This window comes from Ceratotherium simum, chromosome 12 (genome assembly GCF_057802395.1).
Source record: "Ceratotherium simum simum isolate JZ-2026a chromosome 12, ASM5780239v1, whole genome shotgun sequence".
Taxonomy (NCBI): Eukaryota; Metazoa; Chordata; class Mammalia; order Perissodactyla; family Rhinocerotidae; genus Ceratotherium; species Ceratotherium simum.
Window position 1 is genome coordinate 54,022,974 of NC_141911.1, and position 26,631 is coordinate 54,049,604.

The window sequence follows — 26,631 nt, forward strand, 5'->3', positions numbered from 1 at the left end:
AAAAGCAGATTGGCAGATATTAGCTTAGGGCCGATCTTCCTCACACACACAAAAAAATTATTCCTTCTCTTTTAAATGCTAAAAAATCATACTTTGTTTTGTATCTTCTAAAAAGATTACTCAGCTAAAATGGACATTATAGTCGTCTAGTCTCACTTTCATATTAATCCTATGATACTCGTTCTCATTGCCAGCAAACATAAATTTATAATCAGAATATATATAGTCAGTCTGCCAGCACAATTTCAATTTATGATTAAAGAGCTTTTCCATAAAAAAATAACCCTTACTCAACCCTTTCAGGCCAATTAACAAAGCATGTTAAATATAGAAGTCAAAATGAATAAAATATACTCAAACCTGCTGTTATTGAAAAAATAAACTCTGAGCACTAAAAAAGTGCATAATTAGAAAAAAGTACAAATGTCTTTCTTTAAATATCCAGTGCTGGCTTAGCCGAAACATCAACTTATTTGTTCTCTTGATTCAAATATTAACATATTATTTATAAAAATTTATGCAAAAGTTTTTCTTGCATTCTCTTACCAATTCTTGGATCAGGATAAGGCACTTCATGTAAATTAGTATAAAATGCTTCTAGTTCAAATGGTTCCTTCTTGTGGAAAGTAATGACTTTTGAGAATGGGGCAGGATGGTTCTTACAGAATACTTCACATTCCCTAGAACGGAGTGGGAAAATAGTTAAAAACAAAGTTGCCTATGAACCTAATTACAGAATCCATCTCATTCTTAATTCAAAAGCAGCAATTATAAAGATCTCTATGCACAAATGTAAAGAAAAAGAATTATTGGTTTTGCTACAAACATGTATTGAGGGGCCAGCCCTGTGGTATAGCAGTTAAGTGCATGCGCTCCACTGCTGGTGGCTCGGGTTCAGATCCCGGGTGCGCACTGATGCACCACTTGGTCAGGCTACGCTGTGGCAGCATCCCACATAAAGTAGAGGAAGATGGGCATGGATGTTAGCTCAGGGCCAGTCTTCCTCAGCAATAACAGGAGGATTGGCATGGATATTAGCTCAGGGCTGATCTTCCTCATAAAAAACAAACAAACAAACATGTATTGACAGGTTTATGCTTTGAAGTTTTTAGAATGTCTGTCAGAGTAACAATTCTATCCTACTAAAAAAGAGCAAAATTACCTGAGAATAGGTATATTTTAGGGCCAAAACATAGGGATTATTTTTTTGGTCACTTCTGAGGACCAAATCCTAGCCATTAGTTTCCAAATTCCTTGTCATATCTAACCGTTTTTATTCTAGCTTCCTTAAAAAAAAACTTTTATTTGGAAATAATTTCAAACTACAGAAAGGTGGAAAAATAAAAACAAGGACAAGGAACACCTGTATATCTTTTACTTAGATTTGTTACTGTTAACATTTTACCCCATTTGTTTCATCATTTGGATACACACACTCTGTGTATGTGTATATTTTTTTCTAAACCAACTGAGGGTGTTGCATACATTATAACCCTTTACCCCTCAGTACTTCAATATTTATTTCCTAATAGGAATACAGTATAGCTGTCAATTTTATAAATTTACACTGATACTTTAACTTACAATCCATATTCCAATTTTCTTCAGTTGATATAATAATGTCTTTTACAGTATTTTCTCCTCTCCAGGACATGAAGTTTTAAAACCTACTTAGCAATTCCTATTCCTTAAAGAGTATAACAGAATGGTTTATAACTATTGTTTATAGTGGCCCAGAAACTCACTCTTTAATACTATATCATCATCCTATTAATTATGCAAGGTTTAAAAATCTCACATTCTTTGATCTTTTCATCTATCCTAGTTTTCAAGAACCTACCATTACCTTCTGTTTTCTTATTGTAGTCACTAGGATATACTTACCTTCAGTTTAACTTGCCATATATTTTCTTACAATTTTTTTCTGGATCACTTATACCTTTAACTGAAACTAACTTCTAAGGTTAATATTTCTTGCCTCAAAACATGCCATATAAATGCTCTGTAAAACATTCAGATCAGAATTATAATCCATATTTTTGCAATTTGTGCAAAAATTTCAATTTCTTGGGCATGTGAAGGTATAGAACACAGAACAAAATTTTAAAAGCAACCTCAAAAGCGATATACAGGTTTACTATATTGTACAAGCTATATTTCTGAAAAGTAGTCAAATATATTCGAAACACAAATTTTTATTTGGTGAGGAAGCAAGCTATTTAAATCCTGGGCAGTTCATGGAAAAGGAAATGTAAATGTCAATAAAAGCATGAAAAGACTATAGCCCAGAATAGTCAAAAATGCAAACTTAATAACAAAGTACTATTTTTTTTAACTATTAAAATGTTAAGATTAAAAGTATAGGAGAAAATAAGCTGAAACAGGTAATCTCATGCAATGTTAATAGGAATATAAATGGGTATAATCATTTTAGTGAATAATTTGGCAGTATTAGTTAAAATAACGTTCATACCCTTTGGCTCAATTTCACTCCTACACAGTTATCTTACAGATATACCAAACCCAACTAAACAAGATGTGTACAAGGATGTTCCTAATAGCACTGCTTAAAACAGGAAAAATATGACTTTATAGTGTATTGGTTAAATTAATTATGGCACACACAATTGTTGAAAAAATAGTTTTTGGCTATTGACATGGAAAGGGAATATATAACATACTTAAAAAAGTAAGTTGCACTGGAGATACACAAACGATCATGTATATATTAAAAAAGTACATGCTTTTATTTTTGGATATTCAAAGAAAATGACTGGATAGATAAACACCTAGCTGTTAACAACGGTTATCTCTGTAAAATGGGCTACGTATGAGTTGGGGTACGGCAAATGCAGGTTTTTAAGTTTTTATATTTCTACAATGTGATTTTCATTTGAAAAGAATGTTTTACAATAAAATACTAATTAAAAAATATGCCATCATAGTTTACAGATTATATATCATTTTTATATTCGCTTTTTTTCTAACCCTTTTTCTAAAAGTGGTCAAGAATTTTAAGAAGTGTGAATTCCTCTTTAGAAAAGTAGGTTCAATTGGTTATTTATGACAAGCTCTAACCAAGGCTTTAGAAGTAACTTACCCAGTTCCGTCTTCAAAAGAGGTCTTCCATCTTAATGTGATTGAATAGGGAACAATGTCTGTTATGGAAAATTCACGCACTTTAAATGCTGGTGAGAGAATCGCACACTGAAAATAAGATGTATACCATATTTAAATCAACAAACACAAAACATACCCTAGGTTACCCTGATTGAACTGCTTAATAAAGTCCTTGTCATAAATTGTTACATTTTAAAAATTACTGTTTTTGGGTAGCTACTACTGAAAGTTTAAAAGTGTTAGATTATTCTTTCTGTGACAATCCAAAAATTAATGTAAAATATTTTTAAATCTCAAAAAAGAATTTTAAATGGGAATAATTACAAGAATTTATAAAATAAATGTTCTTTCAGTATAATTACAGATGTACTGTCCTATGATAGTTTAAAAATATAAATGGGAAAGACACAAGACTTATTTAACAGAAATAATTTCAATTTACTTGTAGCCTGTTGCCAAGTGGTTGGAACAGATAATATTAAAAAGTCCCTTTAGACCTATCACCATATTTCTGGCAAAATACACATTCTAAAAAAAAGACTAATAATCACACCTGTAACGCACATCCTCTTGCAACAGCTTCATCAGCGTTTAATGTGGTACTTATGTCTTTAAGAAAGAATTTAGTAATTTGTTCCTTTACGGCAGGAATTCGGGTTGCTCCCCCTACAATTTCTATACTACTTAAGTCTTCACGTTGTAAATCTGGAAAACAAAACGTTTTTAATTGAGAAAAATATGATAGTCTTTACAAAAATGTAAACAGTAGACCTTGGAAAGTACTTTTAAAAAAAGTGGATTTTTTTTATTTGCTCGACACAAGATTAAATGGAAAGAAGATAAAAACAAATTTTAGAAAAAGGCAAAATTTAATAAATATTAATTATCTATTGTCAGGCACTGCACTTGGTCCAGATGATGGAGTCACAATAAGAACAGACAAGTACCTCATGGGCTTTAAGGAACTCTTCAGAGTGCTTGAATTTTCTAACTTCTACATCACAAACCCCCACAGGAGGTATTTTCAATTAATCACCAAAAACTTTAAAAAAAGCAAATCATGTCCCCATCTCTACTTTTACTTTCATCTTAGAATCTTCTATATACTTACATATAAATACCTCCAAATATAACTAGCATTGGTTTTATGATGTAAACAATAAAAAGAGCCAGGGGGAGGTTCTAATAAACCCAGATTCTAGTGCCCTACTCTTATGAATATAGAATGAGGTATAATTTCCTTCTCTAAAATGAGAAATACAAATCTTCAAAAAACACATGAATTTTATTGCTTTTACCATTTCCTACCCCACCACTCAAGTGAGTAAACACCATGGTATAGTTTTGACGATTAGTTCAGCAATTTCCACTTACTAGCTTGTTCCATTACTGCTTTTAATGGTGGTTCAACCCTGGCAAACAGGGAAGCACATAACTGTTCAAATTGAGCCCTGTGAGAAAATGAAATAAAATTTATTATTTTGGGATATAAAATCGAGCATCATAAACCAATGTTACCTCAATAAAAAAAAATAAACCCCCAAAACAAATGAAAATCGAGCATATCTTCTAAAAAAAAAATCGGACATGATCTAAACATTATAAAATAAGCAAACACTTTTCAAACTAGAAACATACATGATACCTGTTCATTTTACTAGAAACATCAAGGTCATTCATGAAACACTCAATGTTCAGTGGAAGATCTGATGCATTTGCACTCATTAGCTTCTTCAGTTTTTCACATTCCTGATATAAACGCAACAAGGCCCGAGAGTTTTCTTTCACATTTATCTTATATTTGGTCTTGAACTCATCACAGAAGTAGTCTACTAAAGCCTCATCAAAGTTCCTGCCACCCAAATATGGATCAAAGGTAGTAGCCAAGACCTGTTCAATCAAAAAACCAGAACTGAATTTTCAGAAATACAGATGCTTACAAAACAACAAAAAACGCAAAAAAATACCTTTTAAAATTCAAATAAAATCAAAGCCAAAGAACTTGCCAAAAATCAACAGCGTGCCAAATTTTGAATCTTAATTTAATTATCACTTATATTTAGCCAACATATTTACCCACTCTGAATTATCCACTTTGAATTACAGATCCATATATCATAATTAAAATAATATTCTAATTCTTCAATAATTGAGTTACAACAACTAAAACTTCAGCATCCTACATCCCCTGGTTCTATAAAAGCACTGAACAGGCAGGCCAAAAACCAAGATTAAGAGAGCAAACAAACAGTCCTAAGCATGTAACCTAAAACCAAACAGCCAAGAAAAACCAATCCAAAGATTAAATTTAAAATATTGTAATTGGAGCCGGCCCCGTGGCTTAGTGGTTAGGTGCGTGCGCTCTGCTGCTGGTGGCCCGGGTTCGGATTCCGGGCGTGCACCGACGCACCGCTTCTCCAGCCATGCTGAGGCCACGTCCCACATACAGTGACTAGAAGGATGTGCAGCTATGACATAGAACTATCTACTGGGGCTTTGGGGGGAAAAAATTAAATAAAATAAAATAAAATATAAAATAAAATAAAATAAAATAAAATAAATAATAAAATAAAATAAAAAAATAAAAAAATAAAAAATAAAATAAAATATTGTAATTGGTTTATTTATAGATCAAGAATTAAGCCTTCTATTATTAAAAAAAAAAAAAAAGCCAGGCTATTTTAATAAAAATATAGAAGAAACAAAAGAATACATGACAGACCAAAAAAGAAAAGAGAACAAAGTGAAGAGGAGAAACAAAAATTTAATATAATAAGGTTGTTGAGCAATAAGCCCCAGCTAGTAGTTGGATGGAAGAGGAGTAGACAAGTCACCATTTCACACTATAGCTCTTGAAAACATAGCACCAAGACATCTAGTCTCTCTCCCGAGGGTAGAGGGCACAAATGACTACTTAACAATAGTCACTACTAAAAAAACAGAATGCCACTGCTGGTTTGGTTCATCAACTTTTTTCATAAGGATGGGTGGTGAAATAGCGGTAAACATCATACTAGGATGTGAGCCTAATATGATTGGGACGTCATCCCACAGACTACCACGGAGAATTCATGGAGAGACTTCTCATGAGGTCCAGTATTACTCGAAATTAAATGCAAAATTATGTTGGTATATGACTAATACAAACATGTATCTTTCTGGAGAGAAGGGCCAAAGTTTTTATCAGACTTTCAAAGAGGTCTATGACCTAAAAATTACAGATAACTATTCTAAGGTATCTGCCAAAAAGGAAGGAGGGAAAATGATCTTTTTTAATTAAGTTAAAATTCAAGACTAAATACCAAGGATTAAACCAACTTATAGAAAACTACCCTATATTCAAGTATGAGTTATTTCCCTTTAATTTTCTGATTACACGGATGTTATCATAGTAACATAAACCGTGAGACACAAGGTTCTAAAAGGTGTTGGATAACCCAAAACATTTTATCTTTTAAGTAAATTCTACACATGTGCATAATGGAGAGAGAGAGTGTGTAAGTCTGGATAAGATAATCCATGTAAAAACGAATATAAAACCAAATATAGACTATAAGAAGATATGCACACAGGAGTAAATGCCACATTGTAGAAAATTATGATTAGGACTCCTGGATAGAAAGGTTTCTAAAGACAATGGGACTCATTTTAGAAAATGTTTCCTAAGTATATTTATGGATAAATATGTAATTTACACTCCTTGATAGCCTACTTAACACCTCAACAATAATAAAAATAACCAACACATATTATAGTTTCCGAGCATTTTATGTATATTAACTCATTTTGTCCTCAAAATTCTATGAAGTAGTTACTAATATTATCCTCAGGTGAGGAACATGAGGTTTAGGGAGGTTTAAAGCATCTTTAACTTTAACCAACTTGCTCAAGGTCACAGTTTTTAAGTGGCACAGCCAGGATTTAAACGTAGGCATTAGGTTCTCTATATAGTCTTACACGCTCTTAACCTTTAAGGTTCAATACAGCGAATCATTTATTTACTTACTTTAAGTTTTCCTTTGTTAAAAGCACAAACTGAGACCTGGTAGGCAGAATGTCCCATATCAATAAATATTACATTTCTTGGTTTCTCATCTAATGGGGGAAGATCCTGTTTATAAATTCCATATGCTAGCGCAACTGTGTAAGAACAAAGAATTAGGTTAATTTCAGCATAGCAATCACTCGGAAAACAAAGGATAAGACACTTTGATACTGCACTTTAACACACAGTAGAGTAATACAAATCATTAGTTTCAAAGTAAATTAACTTTTCATAATTCGGTTAATGTTTTTATTTTTGTCTACCCATCTATAACTATAATATTAACAATTCTTATAGCCAATGTAAGACATGTTTAACCTCTGCCAAAATGTTGTACTCCAAAACCACAAGATTACAAGAACCAGTACATAACAGAATTAAAAAAATAAATGCTTTGCATTAATTAGAAAAAAAACTTTAACAGTATTTTTCTGACAGTGATTTTCAAATTGCAAAGTGCTCACCTGCAGTAGTTTCATTCATCAACCTTAAACAATTTAAACCTGCAACCTGGGCTGCGGCCATCACAGACCTTCTCTCAGCATCAGTGAAAAAGCTAGGAATCTTATTTAAAAACAATAATTAAGCATATTAGTTTGATGTAATAGATTTTAAACATTTCATCAATTAAACAATGTAAAATAATTGCACTATAACTTATGCACGGTTTAAGGCCAAGAATGGTGTTCTAATTAAGTAAATGAGAAAAAAATACTCGTGCTTTTTCTGTTTTTGTTTAAGACTGGCAATTTCCATACCATAAAGTATTGACCTAAAGTGCGAACACAAATTCAAAGCAATTAATAAGATGGAATAATATTGCAAGATTTCCAAAATATGTTAATCTGAATCCCTCTTGTGTCGGTCTGGTCTATAAAAAAATATATTTGTTCATCTTTAATAAGGAAAAATTGAAAACTCAAGTCTGTTAAAATGAGATTGCCTAAATATCTTATGGTATATCCATATAGTGGAATCCTACGTGGCTGTCAGAATCTGGTAGATCTGAATAGTCATGGAATAGTATTTTTATTACATTAAAAAAAAAAAAGCATGTATAGTGTGATTTCATTTTTGTGTATGTATCTGGCTACCAGAAGAATATAATCTCGAATGCTTACAATGGTTATTTTTCAAAGAGGAGGGGGAACTATATGGCAGGGGACTTATGATGAGTATGTATTTCTCTTAAAATCACCAAAAAATATTTCTATTAAAAAATAAATTTAGACTTAAACTTATAATTAAGGTTTACACATACTTCTATCAAACTAAGAAAGCAATTTGATTTGGTCTACAGATTTCTAAAAAGCTAATTAAGTATATTTATGTACAAAATGACTTGGGGCTCTTCCAATTTTAAGTTAGTAGTCCCTTCCAATCTTATTGATTTTTGAATTCAAAAATTTCACTCAAGAGATATTAATAACAGGAAAAGAACTTGAATTTTGATAAGCTTGTTTATCTTGATTTTGGTATTAGCCTTCTGACAAAAATCTAAATTATAATGGTTCATTTAATATTCATTGAGCACTTATGTACCAGGTATTTTTACAGCCACTAGAGATATAGTAGTGCATAAAATAGAGAAAAAGACTTCCCCTTCTATAGCTCACAATGGGTCTACTGCACTAACTACAAAGTTAATAATGGCCAAGTAGTTCACAATGCTCTATTCTGACACCAATTTCTGACATGAAGGTAAAATCAAGTATAGTTAAATAAACAGGACTATATTTGAATTTAAGATGAGTTTTTAAAATTTGCACCATTATGACATACACTTTCAAGTTGCAGTAGAGTGGAAGAGTTATGAGTATAGGCTTGGGAATGAACTATCTGGGTCTGATTTCTGGCTCTACCACCTACTATCTGTGTTGATCCGGGGCAAGTTATTTAACTTCTCTGTGCCTCAGTTTTTTAATCTGTAAAACTGGGGTTAATAATATCCTACCTCATAGAATGGTTCTGAGGATCAAATGGGTTAATACACATTAAATGCCTATAACAGTGCCTGGGCAATGGCAAATTCCACTATTTACTATTACTAAATGGCTGGAAAACAAAATATTAAGCTCTAATATTTTTGTCTCATTTAAAAAATTCCAAATACCTAAGAAAAAAATCTGATTACTAAATTCATTGAAGAGTTCATAATCTGATTCTATTTTTCTGATGACATGATACTCTTGAATCTATGTAGCCAAGTTTAATAGTATTAGTAATATATTCACATTTAGTTGACAACATATAACTTAAAAACTCGTTATCAATATATAAGAGATAAGATAAGGTAAATAAATGTTTTTTATTTATTTTGTATTGTATACTGGAAATATGCTAAGAAAGTAGATCTCAGGTGCTCTCAACACACACAAAAAAGGTAACTATATGAGGAGATGGATATGTTAATCAGCTTGGCTGCAGTAATCATTGCACTATGTATATGTATATCAGAGCATTATGTTGTACACCTTATATACAAATAATTTTTATTTTAAAAAGGGCACAAGGGAATTTTGGGGGGTGATGAACATTTTTATTATACTGATAGTGATGATGGGTGCATAGGTCAAAAGTTCTGAAAGTATACACGTTAAATATATCCACTTTATCATTTAAAAAAAAAATCTTTTCTTTCTGATACAGAATATACGCAATCTCAAATTCACAACTGGGAATTTTCAACCTTCATTCACCATAAAATATTAGGTCCCTAGAGGTGGGAACTTAAATGCTACCTGGAAAGATTCTTAGAGATAAGTGGCAGGTACAGCAGTTACTAATTAATCACATACATTAGTTTTTTGAAGATTCACTGATTATCAAAATCAACTTTATGGGAAACTCAATCCTGAACTTTACCAAACAAGGTGATTTTTTTTAAATGTGAAAGTAAAAATACATTCAGATTATTTACTGGATAAGGGTAGAAAGAGTAAAGAAAGGGGAGAAAAATATTTCAATATAACATTAATACATCGAAAAATATGATTGAAGGGTATTCATTACTGAAGTAAAACTTACTGAAATCACACAGTCGGCCACTGGTTTCTTTAAAGCATTTTCTGAAGTCTCCTTAAGCTTGGCCAATAGCATTCCAGTAACTTGCTCAATTGCAAAAGGTCTTTCTTCTTCTAGGTATCGCACCTAAAACCCAAAGTTGAGATATTTATTAAGAGTCATTTATTTATCCAACAAGTATTTTGTGAGCATCTATTCTATACATGATGGATATACAACAGTGAAACACGTGAAGTCCTTGCTCAAGGAAGTTATTTTCCAAAAAGACTGTTCTAGTATCACAACCACAATTTCTGAAGTTCCAGCACACCTTACACATAATATTACAAGCAAACAAAGTATTTTCAAGTGTCTTTACTTGCTCCAAATCCCCATCTCCCACAAAAGCAACTTTACTCACTTTCCAAGCAAACAATGAAGGAGAAAAAGACCAAATAATTTTTCTTTTAAAATTTAGAACTCTTCCTGGGTTTAAAATGAAAGCTTTAGTCATACAGTTTTGGGAAAAGGAAATGAAAACATCAGGGGAAAAAAAGAAAAGAAAATTCCCTTATTAAAAAAATACAATATGTATTACTTCAAGGTTTCTGGGGATAATTACAAATTAAACAGAGTGTATATACAAAATTTAAAAATCATTTTTTTAGACCAAATAATCATTTCACCTTATAGGTTTAAGACTAGGTTGCATTTAAGCACATAAAACGAAACTTTACAGTGCGTTTTGACCAGGGAATACTGGAGAACCTGTACTTTATAACGACAACCACAAAATTTATAAGCAACATAAAGGCACAAGGGAGTTTTGGGGGGTGATGAATATTTTTATTATACTGATAGTGATAATGGCTGCACAGGTATATGCATATGCCATTTACCTGAGAACACATATAATAACTACATTTAACTTACAGAGGAAAAGGCTATGTCTTTTACCTCTGCATCCCCAGTGGGATGTTAGTGTAGATGTTATTCTGTAACAACTAAACTTTGGAAGAGGTTTAAAGAACTCTCAAGTAGCACAAAGTATATACATATACAAGTGTGTTAAATATGTATATATAATAAGATTTACTTTGAAACAGAACTAAAATTGATATCCATTTGCTCCCAAATCAATTTACAAGTAAATTCACAACCAAATATTATATGAAATTACTGCTTTTAAAGGTGGGAAGAAATCAAGCACTCTGAAATAAGGGGAAATGAATCAAATACAATGGTCTTAGTCTGATTATAGGAGGCACAACGATACAGTATTCTTTTGTATAATATAAACGTTAGATGAAATAAACATCAAAGTATATTCAAACAAATGTCCAAAAAAATAAATTGATAAAATGCTTGAGGATTTGAATGTTGAAGATCTTCAATCTTCAAAGGATGAGGAAACAGTTCAAAACAAGACTGATTTCAAAGCCTCTTCAACTAGCTTACATGCACTCACTATGACTGCATAAAAATGCTATCATACGCAAAAATTAGGTTTTGGCTTTCTTTAAAAAATTTTTTTAACTGTTTGTCTCTGTTTCGTCAAACTACTTACAAAGCACGATTTTAAATTTTCTTTTTAAAGAATAAAAGAATTTAAGCAGTTTAAAAGAAAAACTGCTTCCCGTGGTCATTAACCAGAACTTATATCTAAAGGACATTGGAATATTATTCTTTACCTCATTTATTGCTATCATAACCCATCCAGCTTCCTAGTCAGCAACCCTTGACCCACACATTTCACGTAAAATATGGCTTCACAATTTGTCTCCTTGTCTTTAAACTCTCATGGTGTCTTCTTTGAACTCTTCTAACAGCTTCACGTCTCCTTACTACAATTCATCATCCATCCTGTAGTCAGAACCCTCTTCTAAAAATGGAAGTTATGTGCATAGCCTTAAAACATATATATCAAGTTTAAAATGGCTTTGAGATATAATTCATATAGCATAAAGTTCATCCTTTTGAAGCACACAATTCAGTGGTTTTTAGTATATTCACAAAGTTGTGCACTGATCACCACTAACTGTAGTACATTTCCATCACCCTGAAGAGAAATCCTGTACCCATTAGCAGTCACTCCTCACTCCCCCTTCCCTTTAACCCGTAACAACCATTAATCTACTTTGTCTCTATTGATTTGCCTGATTCTGGACATCCATATAAATGGAATGATACAATATTTGGACTTTTATATCTGGCTTCTTTCACTTAGCATGTTTCCAAGACTCATCTATGTTGTAGTACATTTCAGTATCCACTCCTTTTTATGGCTAAGTAATATTCCACAATATAGGTATACCACATTTGTTTATTCACTCATCAGTTGATGGACACTTGCGTTGTTTCTACCTTTTGGCTATTATGAATAATGATATTATGAACATTCATGTACAAATTTTTGTGTGCATGTATGGTTCAATTCTCTTGTGTATATACCTAAGGGTAGAATTCCTGCATCATATGGAACTCTATGTGTTTTGATGTATTCTGTTAGTTTTTGAAAAATCAATAGAAACATGTTTTTGTTAACCAATCTGTAACTTATTGTCTCAGGATGTACAATTAAAAATCCAGAATCCATCTCTTACTTGGAAGAAGAGTTTATTACTTTTAACATGTTATATGAGTCTTCTAAATTAGAGAAAACTCATTATAGCAATTACCTTGCTTTTTGGATCTATTTTTATAAGTCACATACACCTCTGCCTTTATTCCTTAAAAATGGTTCACCTCTAAAAAGTTCTCCAAATAATTTTTCCTTGACAATAAAAGCATTGTTTGGATTAAAAACATATTATCTAAATTAGAATTTTTTGCACTCACTAAAGCTTACTACAAAAACTGCCTGTATCTTGGTGTATATGTACTGTATCCAGAGGAAAAAAGTTAAATTACAAATACGCAAATTATCGTATTTGGTTTCTTTAGTTTGAATACATATTTGGACTCTAGGAATATAAAGCTTACCTTAACTCCTGCACTTCCATTAGGCATCTTCTGTAGCTCATAGGGAAGCCGGATTCTTTCGGTTTGCACAATGGGATCATCAAATGATCGCCCGTGAAGCTTTTTGAAGCCATGAATTGTATTTCTTACATTCGTTACTATCTGTTGGCAGTAAACACTTTTATTTATCAATTACTAAATGAATGCAAAATAAACACTATGCTAATACTTGAGAACCACCACGTCTCCTTATCCTACACATCCAAGTTCAGAATTACACACAACCATTCATTTTTCTGGTTTCCCATTGACAGTAAAATTATACAACGAAAATGTATGCATCTTAACTATTGCCCCCCAAATTCTCCTAGGAATGTTAGGCTCAAAATTAACGTCTTCAAAAAAGAACAAAACTTTAAAACTTTTCAAATAGTACAATGAAAATCTATCTAGAACTCATCTCTTTGGTTTTCCTCAACATTTTTGCTCTAGTGAATTAGTATCTTTGGTTTCTCTTACTTCTTTCCACTTTCATTTCTGTGTTTTTATTTAACCCATATTTTTGTTGTCCCATTTTTCTTTTCCTCTCAATATCTAATTCTCTGTGAAACTTCTCACCTACTACTATGTTGCTTCCATTGCTGAGAACTGCTCCTAGGCTAGGTAAATTAAAACTCCTTCCATGTAGCACGGTGCTAAGTTAAAGAGTCTTAATTTGTAAATAGCTTGTATTTTGGCAAAGTGATTTTTTTTTAAACTAGAAATGTAGTTCAAACTATAGCATATTACTGAGATCCAGTCGCTACCCTCTTAAGTGACCTTTAAAGCCAAATGGATATTGATCTTCCACCATGGGATAAAAACTATAAGATTCTAAATTACCACGTAGGTCCCTTTGGCTCTTCAAGAGAAATAACTTTATAGTTTGCTTTCTTCAGAGACTAATATCTCTGATACACTTAGAAGATTAGCCAGAATATGAGATGTAAACTTTAGTGAAGGGGTTACTTTGGCACAAACCCAACATTTGTTTATGTACAATATGAAAGTTGAAGAGAAGAGAAAAACATGTTCATATATAGGCCAATTACAAGACAACTTTGATAAAAATTGTAAGCAAAAATTCCTGGATAAATGAGTCAATTATTCCTACAAAGTATGAGGAAAAAATCCTCATTAAAGAAAGTTATCTTATAATGAAGAAAAGAAGACCCAGGTATATATTAAAACATAAAAAGTAATTGTTAAGGGCTTTTGGTTCAGGGCAATAAACGAAGTCCAAGGAAAACAAACTTAGCATGGAATCTTAAAAGTAAATTTCTACTTATAAGCATTTCAGAAGCCTAGCAATATGCATACTTAAGCAGATTCCATGTAAAGTAGTGGTAGCCACACTTGGTACTATGGAAATGAGTTCCCCCATTTTTTCCACCTTCTTTTACAAAGACTGCTCACTTGTCATTGAAGTTTATAATCTAGATAGGATATCCCTCATAGAAAGTGACTACACAAGGAGAAACTGATGTCATATGGTAGCACACCGTAACTTCACAACTAAAGAGATTTTTTTGTTTTTGGTAAGGAACATTGGTCCTGAGCTAACATCTGTTGCCAATCGTCCTCTTTTTTGTATGTGGGATGCTGCCACAGCATGGCTTGATGGGTGGTGCATAGGTCTGCACCTGGGATCCGAACCTGTGAACCATGGGCCACCAAAGTGGAGAGCGTTAACTTAACCACTACACCACCAGGCTGGTCCCCCTAAAAGGAATTTTTAAAAATAAAACTCAAGAAATATTCTACAACTTAAAGCAAAATGTATCTAATAAAATACAAGATGTTAGGATCCATCATATTTTCCTCATTTTCTTTTTTTCTTTTTTTTTGTGAAGGAAGATCAGCCCTGAGCTAACATCCATGCCAATCCTCCTCCTTTTGTTGAGGAAGACCAGCTCTGAGTTAACATCTATTGCCAATCCTCCTCCTTTTTCTCCCCAAAGCCCCAGTAGACAGTTGTATGTCATAGTTGCACATCCTTTTAGTTGCTGTAGGTGGGACACCGCCTCAGCATGGCTGGAGAAGCGGTGTGTCGGTGCGCGCACGGGATGCGAATCCGGGCCGCCAGTAGCAGAGTGCACGCACTTAACTGCTAAGCCACAGGGCCGGCCCCTCCTCATTTTCTTTTTTGACTCTTAATTACATAAAGTGGAAGCTTAGTTACCAAGATTCAGTTAATTCTTCCTATAAGTCAAAACATCTACATTAACAATTTACCTGGCTCTTAGCTGCATTTCCAATGGCTCGAGTTCTTGATCCCAAAGATATACAGGCCCTAAACAGGGAAAAAACACAAAGTTTGTTCCCATGGCATTTTTATATTAATGTGCTATTGTTCTGCTTCTCCTTATACAAAAATTAACTAAAAGGATTAATAAAATCATGTATTATTTTAAAAACAGGTTACTGAAAATCAGAATTTTACACATTTTTAAACTTTCATAGGTAACAGAATAGTGGTCAAAATAAATGTTAGAATTCTTAAAAATGAGCTAATATCTAGCAACACTATAGTGGTCTCCAAAATTTCGTTTTTCAAATTCTATTGGTCTATAACCTACTAAAAAAATTAACTGTATTCAGTAAGGCCAGGCTGCCTGGATCTAAAACCCGGCTCTGCCATTTAACAGCTGAGTAAGCTTGTAGAAATTACCTAACCATTATTTGCCTCAGTTTCCCATCTGGAAGATAGTAATGATAATAATACCTACTCATAGGGTTGTATCAGGATTAAATGAGTGAATATAGGTAAATGCTTTGAACAATATGATTGCTGTTTTTATTACTGCATTTAAATATAATTTTGCTTATAAAAGTTTAAAGTAACATTTTCATCAAAACACCATTTCATGTTATGATTCAAGAAAGTGTTTCCATGATTTCAGTTGTAATTACAGGTAACTATTCATTCAAATCAACAAATATTTACAGGCATTGTGTGTATATTAGCTACAATTACTGTCCTTGGAGAATTCATAGTCTATTAAAAAATCAACATATAGGATTATGAATGATACTAGCAAAAAAGAGAATAATCACTTCTAAATAACAAAGCTTAGGAAAACCAAAAAGAGGTGATTTCTGAATTAAGACTTGATAGAAGAGAAAGCATTTTAATATGTATTTGTTTTGTTGAAAAGGACATTCCTGGTATGTAGGTGTATGTCTATTCTCAATATGATAGTCAGAGTGATCCTCTTAAAGACTAGGATCATGAAACTCCTCTGTTGAGAACCCTCTAATGGTGTCCTCTCTCACAAAGTAAAAGCTTACATCCCTTTAACAGCCAATAAAGGCTTTCACGGTCTGGTCCTTGGCTGTTCTACCCTGTAACTTCAATCTATGCACACTGGTCTTGCTATTTCTACAACAGGGCAAGCACACTTCTGCCTCAGGGCCTTTGTACATGCTGTTCTCGCTGGAACATTTCTAACTATATCTACATGCCTTGTGCTCTCACTTCTCTCATGTCTCTGCTCAAATGTGTTTATCAGAGACACCTTTTCTGACTATCTTATATAAACAATATTTCTGCTCCTCCCCAACACATACATCTCTCACTGTTTACTGAATTTAATTTTTCTCCATAATGTATCACCATCACATAAAATTTACTTATTTACTGAAGGTATCTACACACTAGGGTGTGAACTCCATGAAGGTAGATAATATATGCCCCACTGCCTTGATTTGCGCTACCCAATATGGTAGTCACTAGCCATATGCAGCCAGCAAAATTTAAATTAACTAAAATTAAAAATTCAGTTCCTTACCATTAATCACATTTCAAGCGCTCAACAGCCAAGTTCCAAGTGCTTAAGAGCCACATGTGGCCAGTAGGTATACAGAGAACAGAATATACATAGAATAGAATAGATATACAGTAGATTAGAAAGTTCTACTGGATAGCTAGATCATTGTCTGGTACATAGTAAAGGTAATTACTGAATGAACGGAAAGATGGCTCCCAAAGGTAACGCTTATTTGGAGACTAGGAAGAACACAACTTGGCTAGTTTCACAGGACATTTTGATAGATGTTATTGGGGCCAGATTATACAGGGTCTCAAATGACAGATTCTAAATTTGAAATTTATTTCAGTAGGTAATGGGAATTCATTAAAGGCTTTTGAATAATGGAGAGAACACTCCATGCTTATATATAATACAAACTGAAGAGGAAAGATCCCAGGATAGTGCTTTTCAAGGGTTGAACAAGACAGTTATATTGGGGAACACTGGATTTAAGGGAGGCAAGCAGTTAAGTTCATCAGTCAATTTAACAGATGTTTGTTGAGTAATTACTATATACCTGGCACTCTGTGAGTTACTAGAGATATAATAGTGAGGGGAAAAGAGAAAGACATGATTTTGGCTCTCTTGGAACTTACAGTGCTGTAGACTCACACAAATAAAAGTAGGTGCTACAAAAGAGGGTGCATATGGTGCTATGAGAGTAGATAATAGCAGAAATTGACCTCAAGGAGGAGGATCAGGATAGGCTTACCTGAGGAAGCAATGACGTTTGAAGGAAGAGTAAATGATTATGGGATGGAAGTAGGGGAGAGTTTGAAGATCATTTTGACTACAGTGTGAACTAGTGGGAGGAGGGCTAGAAGGTATCTGTAATCTATCAGGATGGTGGCAGCTGGGACAGAAGGAGAAGGAATTAAGAGAAATGTAGAAGGTAAAACTCAAAGGACTTGGTGATGGACTAGATCTTCACTGTCCAACACAGTAGCCACCAGACACATGTGGCTATTAAGCACATGAAATGTGGCTAGTCTGAATTGAGATGTACTTATTATAAGTGTGGAATACCTTCTGGACTTTGAAGATTTAATATGTAAAAAGGAATATAAAATATCTCATTAATTTTATTTATTTTTTATTTTTATTTTTTTTATTTATTTTATTTTTCCCCCCAAAGCCCCAGTGGATAGTTGTGTGTCGTAGCTGCACATCCTTCTAGTTGCTGTATGTGGGACTCGGCCTCAGGATGAACGGAGAAGTGGTGCCTCGATGCGCACCCGGGATCCGAACCCGGGCCACCAGCATCGCAGCGCGCGCACTTAACCACCAAGCCACAGGGCCGGCCCATATCTCATTAATTTTAAAATAATCATTACATTGAAATAAGATTTTGGATATAGAGTTAAATCAAACATTAAAATCAATTTCACCCGCTATCTTTTTAATGTAGCTACTAGAACATTTAAAATTACATATGTGCCTCACATTATTTTTATTTTTTGGTGAGGAAGATTAGCCCTGAGCTAACATCTGTTGCCAATCCTCCTCTTTTTGCTGAGGAAGATTGGCCTTGGGCTAATATCCACGGCCATCTTCCACCACTTTATATGTGGGATGCCTGCCACAGCATGCCTTGATAAGCAGTGCGTAGGTCCGCGCCCGGGATCTGAACCTAGAACCCTGGGCCACTGCAGAGGAGCACGCAAACTTCACCACTATGCCTCTGGGCCTGCCCCACATTATGTTTTTACTGAACAGTGCTGGAATGGATAACAGGAGGAGGCAAGTATCAAGAATAACATCTAGGTTTCCAGTTTGCATAAGAGGATAGATAGTGGTGCCACTCAGTGAGCCAGAAAACACTGTAAGAGAGACAGGTTTGGAGAGGGACAATCAGAAGTTCTATTTTGGACATGTTGAGATTAAGGTATCTTTGAGACATCCAAGCAAATATATATTTAGAACTAAAATGTTAAAGATGATACACAGGTGTAGGAGATAACAGAAGTTACTCTTCTCTAATTGTGATCTGGTGAAAACAGGAAAATTAGGGTATAGCAGGAATCAGTGGTTCAGGTGACATCTTCACATCTTCCAAATAACTCTTTGATTCAATAAAGTCTCTGCCAGAGTAGATATTTGCATACCCAATATGGCAATCTATGTGGATGGTTGGTATTCTATCCTATAATTCAGAGAAAAGATGGATTTGTCATCTCTTATCCTACTTTATAATCTTTCTCTCAACTCCATTATTTGGACACACTTCTGAATACTTTTAATTTTTTTATACTACGCTACCATCACTTGAGTGCACAGAAAATCTTATTCTTAGGTTGATTCTCATGAGTTTAACTTCTGTTAGAACACTAAATCCAAATAAGATTGATTCAACTATCATTTACTAACTGCTAAATTCTTTGAAATATGCTTCATACATATACCACTTCCCAGAGAAAGTTAAACAATTACCATTATCAGATATTCTCTGAAGTTAAAAGTAGACAACTTTTAAAGTTAAAAAAATTTAATGTTATAGTTTGAAAACACCCAGTTTTAATAAATAAAAACCCTCCTCACATAGCTAAAAGTCTTTAAACGCCTTCCTTCAATTTTTTTTTCAAAAAGATTCTAGAACACAACCATTAAATGAGTATCTGCCAAGGGTTTTCAGAAAAATCAAAATAAATTAAATACCTATTCTCTCTCAAAACTTTTACCCAACTTTAGTAATATTAAGGGAAATAGACATTATACCACATATTAGGCCGACAAAAGTTTTTATAGGAAAGGATATTCAATAGTTTATCCAGATGTATACCACATAATCCATCTATATTATACTTTTTATAGATTATTTTAACTATGATTTAGAAATTCCATTTTATATCTAAAAACAAACAAATGGAAGGATTACAATGCAGCTTAAAGCTATAATATCCAATCTGATGTTACCACCATAGTGGTAGTCCAAGATTCTTAAAGAATGTCACAAAATTCTAAACAAACAAGCAAAACTTCTAAATGTCCTATGTCACTTTTAGTAGAAGAGGGACATAAAAAAATCAAATGACAAGATGTTACTTCAATAAAGTTGTATTTGTATTTTCCCTTAAAATTTAAGATTGATTTTGTCTCTTTTACAAAGCTATTTTTATAAGAACAAGCACGATTATGTTGGTGAAAATACATACTGCCAGCAGACTAAGAGACTTCTCACTTAAGAGGTGAGCACTCTCTAAATTGGTTTGCTTCTTTGTCAGTCTCCATACTAAGGATTCAAAACCTCTTGATTTTACCACTTATGCTTTAAAAATAGCTCTATTTAAAAAATTTCAGCTTTCCCTTGCCAGTTTCTATAGAATCACAATTATTATTTATAGCCTCTTCTGCAATCTTTGAGTAGATGCTAAAAAACACAACAGGGGAATTAATGATGATATGAGAGAGCAATCAATTGGTTTAAATCAAGGGGTCAGCTCCTTACATCGCCAGTTTGGCTCTGAATCAAACTGTCAACTGCTGAGCAACTAGTTTCAACTATGGTTGCCAAGATGTCCATAGAGCAGGATTTCTCAACCTTAGCACTAAACTGACATCTTGGGCCAGACAATTCTTTGTTGGGCGAGTGGGACTATCCTGTGCACTGCAGGATTTTAAAGAGCATCCCCGGCCTCTACTAACTAGATGCCAGTAGCACTCCCCCTTCCCACTCCCACATATTGTCAGATGTGCCCTAGGGGGCAAAATCTCCTCCAGTTGAAAAACACTGCCCTATAGCATCATTTTCCAAATAGTGTTCTGTGGAATATAATTCCTTAGAGGTTCACGTAAGTTGGGGAAACATTCTTTTCTCGGAGTGTTTCAATGCTTATAAACAAATTAAGGGATCTGAGAAGTTCTGCAGTAAAGGAAACATCTGGTTATTATTTCCCACACTTAACTATCTGGAAAAAAGTTGCCCTAGAAGGGGGTGGGGGAGACATATTGTTGCCCTTGAAAGGACTTATTGTTGCCCTTTGCTTTCTAGCTTGCTACTTAGAAACATAAGACTTCTAGGCATAGATGATTTAATAATAACAAAAACTTTTCAATATTTCAATATGGACAATGGATAAAAATTTTAACATATAAAAATTTCTTTAAGTTTCCAAATGCTTTTAGTAAGCATAATTCATAAATCAGTTCATAACTTGAAACCATTAACAGAAATCACACAGACGTTTACAGAGGTAGACAATATTTAAAAAGCTGATTAGGTACATTAAATTACATACATTATTTAAGTATTAACAGAATAGATACATTATTTGAAAAACTGATTATCTTGCTTAAAATCCACTAGTTCAAAGACAAACAGCAATGTACAATAATTTCAAAGTTCTTTTGATTATGATTGCCTAGACCAAGGGTTTGCGAATTAACACTTGCCACCCATTTTTGTAAATAAAGTTTTATGAGAACACAACTATGCTCATTATTTTGTATTGTAGTGACCACACACTAAAAAGACTATCAATGGCATGTTAAACATCTTAAACTCATTATAGATACTATGTAACTTATACTTACCATTCCTTGCCTTCTAGAAACTTTTCAGCATTTCTCATCCACAAATTCAACGCATTCAGGATTCATTTTGTTGTAGATAGTATTCATACTAAAAGATTTTATAGTCCTAGCTTTGGCCATGCTAAAATGTGAGCCATCTGCCCTTCTACTAATCTCAGCACAATTTGATTGAGGAAAAAAAAGCAAAGATATTCATTGAATTTTTATCAATAGAAAAATAATACTTTGAAATGTCCACTAAGAACAGTGTACCTACCAATGGAATACTATATAAGCCATTAAAAATGAAGTAAATTAGAGTTGTATGTACAGGTCTGAGATATCTACAATATATTTTGAAAAAACCAATTGCAAAATACGTATAATTCTACTTTTGTTAAAAAAATTAAAAAAAAATCCCAGTTATGTACAGATACTCGCATACTTGCAGAAAAATAGAAACACACACTAAAGTTTAGGAGGTGACTGAGAAGGGAAAAAGGGAGAGATTTACTCTGTATATTTCTTCAGCATTTAAAATAATTTAAATCAAAGTTAGCATAGGCTCACAGTAAAACAGACAAACAAAACCAACTCATATAGTAGAAAGACTATTTAATAAAAAATGTAAAACTTGCCTCCTCTCCCCAAACTGCCATCACCATAAAAAGTCCTCCCACCCAACTATAACCACTGTTAACCTCTGGAGTTTAGCATTTTCTACGTACAAAAATTTTTAATGCCCCAACGTAAGTGATTTCTACTTTTGTGCACTGAACAGGACATCTCATATATTTGAAATGTAGTGTATAAATAATATTTTCCTATTATTCACACACTAGTAAAAAAATAGAAAAAAGTAATGCAGAAAACCAGAGAACTGAATATTAAGTCTGATCATACAGAACTTTGATGATAAAACAATACATCTAACAAAGATCTCTTGAAACGGTTTCATTAAAAAAACCCATTTTCCTTATTGTAAAATATGTTCATAAAAATTTAAAACATTACAGACTACATATTAAATGCACACCATCCACAACTATTTCTAAGAAATATTCATTGTTAATAGTTTATAGTCTCCTACACTGCTTTTCTGCATGTTTATACTGACATATTTTTATATTTTTTATGAATTTTTAAATAAGATTTTTTACATGTTCTTAAAATAACTTAAAAGCATATTAAAATGACACTTTAAAAGATAACACTTCTTAGAAACTAGTCAAAAGTATATGAGTTTATTGATATCACAGCAAAGATGATTCTCTATACAATAACTGCCTAGCCCGGTAATCTGTCTCTGATCCTTACATCCCCATTAACCTAGTATGTATATACTAGTCTTATGCCAATGGATAATAAAGGACCTTGGGGTTCTGGGCCAAAGAGGCCTGAAACGGAATCCATTTTATCGCTTACTAGTTCTTGGCCAAGATACTTAACTTTGCTTTAGGCTTCTTATGGAAAAAGATAGCTAGTATTACCAAACTCACAGAATTGGTGTGATGTGTATGACAGCGCAAGCACAACGTCACACACAGCAATCACTATTATCAACACAGGCAGTGTGTTTTGGTTGACCACATGCTTTAATGTGATATTGAATGAGGATTCTTGGCTGCAGTTTTCTTTTCCCATGAGTGAAACTAATCACTTTGATATAATTAAGGCTGAGACAGAAATTTCAATCCCCACATCTATACTTAATTTACAAAGATATGTAAGGCCTCAAAAATTTGCACAGTCAGTAATTCTACTTGTAGGAATTTATTTGAAGGAATTAAGGGTCAAAAATTTAGTTACAAAGATAGTTACTGCAGCACTGCTTATAAAAAGAAAATATAAACCTGAATGTCCCAATAAGGGATGGATTAAATTAAGGAAATGATTATACAAACACTAAACTAATGGTATAGCAATGTTTTACATAGAGAAAGCTTAATAAACAGAAAATGAAGTATAACCCACCCCTGAAACACATACACAGAGAAAGCCATCTGGAAGTTTTATTTCTGGCTAGAGGGATTATAATTTTTATTTTGATCTTTTAATGTGCCTGCATTTCTACAACGAACGTGTACAATACTATTTGTGTAATAATTTTTTAAAATAAAGCAGTGCTCAAAAAAAACTGAGTTAATTTTTTTCCTCTTCAATTTTTGCATGTTAATTTCCTTCTCCCTCTTCAACTTATGCATAAGATGAGCAAAGAGGCTAATACAAGCACTCCAACTTTACAGAAGGTGAATCTGGAGAATTAGTAGGTTAACTTACTTGCCCTTGTTCCCTTAAATGTAGGCCAAAGCTTAAGCAATTATCATTTTCATTAAACTGTCCTTGTGTTTATACCATGGGATCCTCCCATGTACACATAATTATGTTAAAGAATGAACCAAAGGTGAAAAAGTATGGATGCTGAAACCAACAAATTGAACATTTCCCTCCTCTTTTCCACAGGATCCTTTTATAATGTATTTGAGTCTTGGAAATAGCTGTGTCACATATTACCCTGATGTCAGCAACTGGAATACAGAAAAAAATTTTTGAAAAGCTGGTTTATATGTATTATTAACTACTGTAGCGTATTAGAAAAGATATAGGTTCTCTAATGGTTATAATGTTGTTTTGCAAGATCAGCATTCAATAAATAAATGTCCAGGGATCACGAAGGGCTACGGTTTCACTCAATAATTTAAGTCCCACAAAGTAAACATAGTAAGAACACTGGACTACAGTGAAGAATTAGTTCAATAACAATAAAAGATACACTCCTGAGGTAAATGATAGTACACAGCCATGGAAAGAAGGGCAGAGTTGCTGATGGAAGCTAAGAATATGATCCTTCTACCTTAGGAACTTTCTAGTTTGGATTAGGATCATTAAATCTAGATATTAGTAGTGGCTCTCTTACAAACAAATCAAAAATATCATATTAAAGCTCAGCCACACAGAATTAGCCAATGTGCCTAAGAATAGTAACAAAGAGACTTTTAGAAGACTCAAATGAGCAGCCTAATTTTTAAAGAACTCTCCTTGTATGTCTCGCCAGGTTCTTTAAAGAGTCACAGACTCACTACTAAGATTTCTGAGCCTGGAAATGCACTGTTTTAGAGTTCTGATTTCTGATCTTTTAGGATAAGGCCTTAAGGGGAATGTCCATCCTACCTCTCACTTTTTCTCCATAGGCTAAGTCCCTGAAGCCAAAGACTGCCCCCATTAACCTCTACTCTGCTGCAAGAGCAGAGTGGAATTTCCTGGTCCTTTTCTGGCAGAAGCCCATATCTGTTGAGGCTTAAAACAAAATCTTGTAGAGATGAAGTCATAATAGTTCACAATTACTGCTTCAGCCTCTCATTGTGCATAAAAGCCAGAAAAAGATGTAAAAAGGAGAAGCAAGAGTTCTAACAGTACTATGAAGATTAACTGACCTATGCTCATATTTGAGAATATAAACATACAAAATTCCACAAGAAATATAATGCATACGTCTAGAAAAAGGTGGTATAAAACTTTCTAGAATATTCTTTGAAAGAAACCAAAGCACACACTGCTTCAAGTAAGCTACTTGAACAACTCCTTAACATATGTTAAAACAAAGGAATTCTGGTAATTTAATCATTTAAATGGTTAGCCTAACACTGATCTTGGTTAAAATTAGTCTTATATTTGAAGTATTATGTTTTGGACCACTCCAAATGGTCAAATTAATATGTTTAGTTACCTTTCCATAGAAAGTAAGACAAACTGTTGATTTCCTTATAAAATCACCAGTAACAGGGGCCTATAAGAAGCAGCTAGTTTTTCATATCCCTGTCTTAATTATATTCTCTGCCAACAAACTTCCCAGACCAGGGAAACAATGGAACATGTGGAAACATGTTTCCATGACATAACGCCACTCCTTTTAAGTCTTTCATCAAGTGTTCGTAACAGAATCACTCCACAATCATGTTTATACAAGACAGCTGCTGCGGACTCGCCCACAATTCATTCTGTAGAAACACCCTTTTGACAGGTTCCAACTCCACCACTTTCCATTAATGAACGTACATTACCCATCCAAGAGGCCAACGCCTCCCATTCCTGACTCTCTCGAATTCTCAAGGACACTGGGGTAAAACCCTGCACATCTCAACCCCTTCTCAAAAAAAAAAAAAAAAAAAGGCTTTCTGGGCCAGATGAACCTGCAACTCATCTGATGTGTGCAGGCTAAGCTTTCACTTCTCACTTTCCAGAGAGAAAGCTGTCACGCAGAGATGGAGAAAGCACAAAGGGCAGAATGAATGAAGAAGTCTTGACTCAGCCAGCCGGGGACGCCCAGCCGCCCGCGGCCGAAGATCCCACGCAAGCCCCACCTGAGGTAAGCAGAGATCTTTCTCCAATGTTCGGTGAGTTGAGGCGGTCCCACACCAGCCCCTTTCCCGAAAACTAAAGCAGGGCCGCTGGGGAACAGAGGCGGGGGGGGGGGGGCGACGACACACACGTGTCGGGGTACAGAAAGGAGAAATGCGCAAAGTATTAGCCGTAAGTCCCTGTCCTCGAAGGGAAAACAGCTGTGCAGAGCGAGGAAGTCCGACTCCCACCTGGGCCGCCACGAGCGGTCTCTCGGGACCGCAGCTGATGGACCGCACCTGTCAAGGGCTCTGCGCGCACCAGAAGAAACCCGCAGGCGGGACCACCGTAAGGGTCGGGGTTACGACCAGACAAGGCACTTACGGGGTACACCTGTCGCTGTACTCGTTGGCGATGGTCTCGATGCCGCCACTCCTCGCTACAGCGATGTAGCAGTTGAGAAAGCCGAGGTCAATGCCAACCACAGACATCCCGCCGCCTGAAGGTCGGGGTGCTGGTGCTGAAGCCTCCTGTGTGGGAACCGCGTCCTCTTCTGGGCTGTTGCTCCTGGGGCTTCGACTCCTACGGGAAGCAAAGGAGAGATGACCCGAAGTCGCCAGACATTAAATCTAGGGCAGAACGTCAGGGAATTGCGGGGGAGGTACAGGCCATCCGCGCCGCAGCCTCCGCCGCCTCGGTCTCTCTTCACTGCGGTTCGGCCGCCTCCAACCGGCAGTTACTGGGGTCTGCGCCTGCGCGCTCCGCCGCCGGAGAGGCGCGCGAGCCACGGCTCCGCGCCCGAGG

At 34.5% G+C, this 26,631-nt stretch overlaps 1 protein-coding gene across 2 annotated transcripts in view; it reads right to left on the reverse strand.

Moving 5' to 3' along the window:
* The window catches only part of HSPA4L (heat shock protein family A (Hsp70) member 4 like), a 60,355-nt gene that overhangs the window by 23,763 nt on the left and 9,961 nt on the right, over positions 1 to 26,631 (reverse strand). For both annotated transcript variants that reach the window (XM_087437641.1, XM_087437642.1), the window contains exons 2-12: positions 26,212 to 26,409; positions 15,404 to 15,461; positions 13,151 to 13,291; positions 10,193 to 10,315; positions 7,630 to 7,729; positions 7,127 to 7,260; positions 4,766 to 5,010; positions 4,495 to 4,571; positions 3,674 to 3,825; positions 3,101 to 3,207; positions 547 to 680 (exon numbers count right to left, since the gene is read on the reverse strand). In XM_087437641.1, coding sequence (XP_087293767.1) covers positions 547 to 680; positions 3,101 to 3,207; positions 3,674 to 3,825; positions 4,495 to 4,571; positions 4,766 to 5,010; positions 7,127 to 7,260; positions 7,630 to 7,729; positions 10,193 to 10,315; positions 13,151 to 13,291; positions 15,404 to 15,461; positions 26,212 to 26,318 — 1,378 coding nt within the window. In that variant the 5' untranslated portion in view covers positions 26,319 to 26,409. The remainder of the gene's footprint in view (positions 1 to 546; positions 681 to 3,100; positions 3,208 to 3,673; positions 3,826 to 4,494; positions 4,572 to 4,765; positions 5,011 to 7,126; positions 7,261 to 7,629; positions 7,730 to 10,192; positions 10,316 to 13,150; positions 13,292 to 15,403; positions 15,462 to 26,211; positions 26,410 to 26,631) is intronic.